Source organism: Camelus ferus, chromosome 3 (genome assembly GCF_009834535.1).
Source record: "Camelus ferus isolate YT-003-E chromosome 3, BCGSAC_Cfer_1.0, whole genome shotgun sequence".
Lineage (NCBI taxonomy): Eukaryota > Metazoa > Chordata > Mammalia > Artiodactyla > Camelidae > Camelus > Camelus ferus.
This window is the reverse complement of record NC_045698.1, coordinates 88,243,743-88,250,232: the sequence shown is the minus strand read 5'-3', so window position 1 is coordinate 88,250,232 and position 6,490 is coordinate 88,243,743. Positions and strand designations below refer to the sequence as shown.

The window sequence follows — 6,490 nt, the reverse complement described above, 5'->3', positions numbered from 1 at the left end:
CAGTCCAAATTTAAGCTCACTGCAGGATAATTATTAATAATGCTCTTGTTTCCTCTCTAAAGTGTCCTAGTTCGGATGATCAACTGCATGATCACCTTAACTAAGGTCTTTAGTAAGATCAGTCTGCTGTACTTACTCAGTGACAATGGCTCCCAACTTCCCCTTGGTTTAACCAAGACTCAGGATCCACAGATCAAAAGGAACTCCATTTCAGAATATTAAAAAGCTTCTCTATTTCACATATAAGCCTGTGGTTACTGTACTATTTTAGTAATGACCAATTTTAATGGATTCGATTTATATATTTTCATCTCCTCCTTCCAAAAGAAAAAAAGAACAATGCATTTTTCTCAAGCAAAAAGAAAAGTGGCAACAATACAAGAAACAATAAACATATAATATTTTTCATTAACAATCCAAACACTACAAAACATAGAATATACAGCTTAAAAACGGAAATACAAATTAATGAAAAATGGGATACATGTCATATTAGCAATGCAAAAGACCAGCTTAAGCATAGTTTCTCTAAACCAACAATTAATAAAAGGAAAGTGCCCTCTTCTCAAATATGCACAAAAATATTTCAGTCACTTCTAGGGAAAAATTAATAAAAAAGTTCCACTAATTCTATATTACAGCATGTATTACTAATGGTTTACAAAACTTAAGCATCATCTTAAACCTAAAATTTACAACCTTTTCCAATCAATTTTACACTCATTCAATCCAATCTGTCAAAAATAAAATTACTTCATTTCTGCATTTATGAAATAATTATTGATATGTTATGGATGTCAAGTGGTGAATGTGTATGACAGGGACAATGATCAGAATAATGTCACGGATCTAAAGTGAGCCAAGGGTCAAGCAGAGAGAGAAGCCGCTCAGCCTGGCACATCTGTGTACTGAGTCCTGCAACAATTCTAGTATTTCTAAAGTAATTCTAATTGTAAATTTCTTCATTCTAATAAAAGGCTAACGTTTTCATATTTAAATTTGCTATCCACCTCCAGAGTTTATTCAGAGTCTCTCCAGATACACCACTTGGGTTCCTGCTGGGATTGTTTTCCTTACAATTCTGAGTCCAGCTGAAAAAAAGTTAAACAATAAGGACTCAATAATATGCCCCTATTCTTCTACATGTTGAGCAATCCACACTCTTATGAAGTAAATTTTATGGTAAACTGCACAATCCTTGATGATGCAAATGGGAAAGAAAATATTTAAATTTTAATTTTTCAAGCAATAGTACCTATATCCACTGCCACCTGCATCTTTGAGAGAGTTTTGCAAGTTCATGCTTTTAGCCATGATTTTACAGTAAGTCATGCTTCATGGGTGCAGTTTTAAAACTAACAAGAATGGCAAATCACACTGCTATCTCCTTCGGGGCCACCTGTACAAAAAGGATGGACGGTCAGTCAGCCTCAGCTTTGAGCTTCCTGGTTCACGTCCAACAACTGCCTACCAAGTAGATTAACATTCACATAAGGTGGCAAACTCAAGGATGGAGAAGAACCGAACTGCAGTTCTGGAAAGGGCTCCAGCGGCTCCCCAGTGGTCCTTTGGTGTCATTCACTACTGCTGCTGCTGCTGCTGCTGCTGCTGCTGCTGCTGCTGCCGCCATCCTCTTGCTTGGGGGAGGATGAACTGTCTCGGACTGGCAGCAGGTCATAATGGCAAGGGATGTGACTGTTCTTTGGGAGGTCATACGGATCCTGGGTGAGATGCCCATTATTGCTGAATATTCCTTGGACAACACTCACGGTAGGTTCTGTGACAACCAGGGACACATTAATTCATCAGCAATGGATATTAAAAAAAAAAAGACCATGGCATTTCTTGCAAATAACACACATACCAGAGGAGATTTTAGAACAGTATAAGAAAATACTATTTTTAAAAACAAATGCTCCTTTTACAATCACAGTGAGGTGGCACCTCTGTGGTTGGTAGACCCACTGACAAACACAAACGGTGTTCAGAACAAAGGGTGACTATATGGTTGGGATGCAGACATCAAGGGAATATAAAATCCTGCATACAAATCACTGTCAAAAAAAACCTTGCAGATAATCTAGTCCAAACCCCGTTCTCAACAGGTAACAGCAGTAAGGTCCTTCTGGGTTCACTTGACTCACGGCCACATGGAACAAGTTCACAACTTTAGGACTCAGGCTGTCAGATGAGTTCCCATCTTACTTCAAAAATATATTTAGTTCACTATGTCTTCCATTTTAAAAAGCTGTCTTAATACTTCAAAAAGACTTCTATGTCTTTTCAGTGATATGTCTATGGCATAAAATGAATTACTAGTGACTACAGTTAAATTAGTTAAATGCTCCCCACCCTCAAAAGCTGCAGCTGAAAATCCACACATAACTTCACAGTCAGCCCTCCTATCCATGGTCTCACATCCTTGGATTCCACCAACTGTAGAACTGTAGTATTTACTGTCGAAAAATATCTATGTGTAAGTGGACCCATGCAGTCCAAACCTACGTTATTCAAGGGCCAACTGTAGTAAAGAATTTTTTCAAGTTTAAATTGTAAGTACTGAGACAGAGATAGAGAGAAAGAAAAATGAAAATATAAAGGCCTACTGTCTAGCCAAAGGTGCTCTGATATGTTTTAACTTTCCTCAAATGGTATTTGCAAGGGACAATCAAAATAACGTTAATATTAATTGAATTCTTATTAATTTGTATCAGATTCATATCTAAAACTATTACTGATCTATTGGACAAATTTAAAAGTAAAATGTTCCAATCCTGCTAAAAGCATTATGTTAATATAATGAATGCAACCAGGAAATGGAACCACCTGTATAATCCACTCGAACCATTTGTTTTGGCTAAGTCGACATATTAGCTAATATGATACATATGTTATTCCACATGCGTGCTAAAAATTTTCACTATGGTTACAAAACAAAAGATGGATAACCAGGTGGGAGGGAAGGAAAAACTTACTTTAAATTTTCTAAACAGCATTTTCCCTGAAAAGTTCATTTGACACCAACTAATATGATTACCATAAACACAGGCTGCATTTAGAATACGAACAAGTAGTCATTAAGGTTTATATGAACTGCAACTATTGTATTCTCAAGGACTTTACAATTGTTTCAGAATAACTTCCCTGTACACCAGGTTCTTTCTCTGGTCAGGAAAACTCACCAACTTCATAGACATTCTTGTGGGCAGAAGTTGAGTTATTGATCTCTGCATACGGGGAATCTCTCCGTGCCGGTGACTTCATCTCCACATATCCACACTCTGAGTGTTTGGGGATAAGTACAGGTGGGTCTTTAATGGTGGCATATGGGTTTTCAGAACTGCTCAGGGAGCAGTTACTTGAATTATATTCAGAATTCTTTCCCAGGTCTGTGAAGAGAGATGGAGGGGAAAAAGCAAATGCTATTTCACAGGTAGCATGATTTATTTTCTTGGTGATGATTTACTTGGGCAGATTACTTCTTTTCCTTTGTCGCTAGTTTTCTATCATTTTTAACAATGAAAATAATGCTATCCATTTCCACCAACTTTGGAGAGAATCTGCTATAAAATTACCCATCTATATAGTGATTTTAGCTCCTCTCTAAAGTGAGTACCAATGTAAACATCATGGATTTGATTTTGTTTTTATCATCACACTCAAAGAAACTTAATTCCACTCTGCTTTACTAATAGTCTCTGAATTTTCCAAGATATCCATCAAGACACCAGCTGTTGCTGGCCCTAGAAGCACAAGAAGGTTCTATTATCATGGTAAGAAAGGCACCTGGGCTGTGAGGATCCTTGTAAACCTCAGTTCTGGGCACATGAAGTTATCACTCAAATTCCTCTTGAAAAGCAGGCTTCAGTGAACATGCAACCAGGTTGATCTCTTCCTTTTTTTCCTGCTATTTGCTTTTTCACATTTCTCTCTCTCCAGAAGCCGTATTTCTTTGAAAGGAATTATGAGTGTTTTTTCAGCAAACTGACACCTTTATTTACCAAGACTTTTGCTCTAACAAGATCCATCTATATTCACTCTCTTGCTGTCAGTCAAACATGTCTGTGTGTTTGTTGGAGCAACTCACCACACGAATGATTTTTTATTTTCTCTACAGTGCCACTTTTGCTGGTTTAGCAAATTATTTCTATCTCAGATTAAAAAAATTGTGATTCTGATCAATGTATTTCTTGGTCAGATTTCCACCATACCTTTCAAGGACTTTCCCATATAACTTCTGTCAAGTCCAAAAGCACCTGTGATAAAGGAAGAAAAAAAAAATACCCAGTGAGAACCGAAAGAAAGAGAAAATGCATCTAATATTCCCAGATCATTGGAAGAAGATGGTTTGGGCACCCACAGTCTCCCCACCACAGGGAACACCCAAGATTGCTGCTTTCCAAACCCTGATACCAGGTCACTCATACCAGATGTCTCAGTGCTTAGAGTTAAAAAAATGTTATATACATATATAATATACATAATATATACATATATACATATGCAAACATACATATATACATATATAATACACACACACATATATATAAACTCTGAGCATTCTCCTGCTTGTTTCAGTGACATTGGAAAAGTCTGGTCAATATGGAGTAGAAACAGAGGCATGAGTGAATCAGCACGCTTCATTCAAGGTTGCTAAGTGGAAAGGACACAGCTAGGCTAGCATGGCGACAAAGGACTGGGATTCCATCACATGTCAGCTACGTGACTTTGCCCAAAGTGTTCAACTCTCTGAGTCTCAATTTTCTTATCTCTAAGATGGGGAAAACACAACCTACCTTCTAAGCCTTACAGGTTGTTGTGAAATTTAAGTGAAACAGAGCACAGGGAAATGCCTTGTAAATGTTGAAGCACCACACAAAAGAATGGTGAGGCACTGTAACACTTACTGTGTTATATAATACCCTTAGCTTCAGTCTACCCATAAGCATTCCAAGGCATTTGCAATTATCCTTCAAAGGAATATTATGGACTTAAGTTAAAAACAGAGTAAAACAGTAACTTGTGATGAACATTCAAATAAACATGAGAATGGTAAGGAAATGACCCCCTGCATACACTTCTGTGCATGCCTTTTTTAGAGTGATGTTAAGCTCAATTTCTGAAGGTGATGTCCCACGGACACACACTCTTCTGGAGAAAGAGGGAGGATCCTCAAAGAGAGAGTGTGTGTCTAACATCAGCTGCTGTAGGACAGGAAAGGGGAACGTTTCCCATTCTCAGGCACATCCTCTTGGGTCTGGTGGATGAAGTCTAGTCAAGCCAGCTCCTAGCTGGTGGGAAAGGCACCAAGTTGTGCAGGGAGACAGGATAAAAAGATGTGTTGTGAAGAATTAACCTTATCAAAAAGAGGTCTGGCCTGTGCCTTTGGCTCCTGGGAGGTGACCTCTAAGTCCCTGGAATATCCTGCCTGAAAAGAGTGTTTTTGTTTACCTGGGGGTCTGGATAGTCTAATAAGGTGACCTATGGGAGTGGGTTGGTATCAGTTCAACCTCCGGACGGGCTGAAGACTAAATCAACTACATGGGCAGTCAACCATGTCTCTGTGACCAAGCCCCCATCAAAACTCTAGACCCCAGTGCTGAGGTAAGCTTCCACTGTCACATACTGTGGCTGAGAAAAGTTAGTATTTCCCGGGATTCCACTGGGAAAGGACTGGAAATTTCATGCTTTGAAGTTTCCTGGACTCTGCCTCCTGGGTCTCTTCCCTGCTGATCTGAATCTGTATCCTTTTGCTGTGATTAACTATAACCATGAGTATAACTGCTATAGTGAGTTCTGCCTCTCTAGCAAATCATTGATCCTGTGGGTGGTCTTGAGAACCCTCAAACTTGGAGTTGGTATCAGAAGTGAGGGCGGTCTTAGGGATCCCCACGAGGAGAAGAGCCCAATCAAGGAACTCTGTCTAGTTATTCTTTTCATGATTTCCTTGATTATCTCCAAAGTGTAATGAAGTCTTGTTAATGTCCATCTTGGTCTTAGCTGCACAATGGCTAGCCTTGCCCAAGGGCTTAAAGAGAGGAGCAACATGGGGCAGATAGTAAATTAGGGAACAAGAGTTGGGCTATGGACCAGCCACTCATGCCAGATTCCCTCTTCTCTGCCCTGGAAGACCAGGGTGCAGTTTTAACAAGGAAGTAGGTGGGCTTCCTCATAAACTCCCCTCCGTCTCAGTCCCTGAACAGGGGCTTTCATATGCCTTGAGTTAATCTACTTCCTACAATGAGCCAGAACATGATCATTATCTCTATTTTACAAATGAACAAATCAGTCTTGAGAGGGTGACTGGCACAATGTCATATCACTTAACCAGGAATTGATCTTGGGGCTTTGGCGTCAAGTTCAGGACTCTTTCAGACAGCATACAACTTCTCCATCATTTAAAACACCCATATACTTCATTATCCATAACATGCCTTAGTCTGTTCTTTGTAAGAGAAGACTGTTTCCATGCAACAACTTTAAAGGGATA

The 6,490-nt window shown here is 39.1% G+C and overlaps 1 protein-coding gene across 5 annotated transcripts in view; it reads right to left on the bottom strand.

The window, feature by feature from the left end:
* Positions 1-265: 265 nt before the first annotated feature.
* MEGF10 (multiple EGF like domains 10) overlaps positions 266-6,490 on the bottom strand; it is a 243,698-nt gene continuing 237,473 nt past the window's right edge. For all 5 annotated transcript variants that reach the window (XM_032476627.1, XM_032476626.1, XM_006191456.3 and 2 more), the window contains 3 exons: positions 4,212-4,256; positions 3,183-3,389; positions 266-1,777 (listed from right to left, as the gene is read on the bottom strand). In XM_032476627.1, coding sequence (XP_032332518.1) covers positions 1,575-1,777; positions 3,183-3,389; positions 4,212-4,256 — 455 coding nt within the window. In that variant the 3' untranslated portion in view covers positions 266-1,574. The remainder of the gene's footprint in view (positions 1,778-3,182; positions 3,390-4,211; positions 4,257-6,490) is intronic.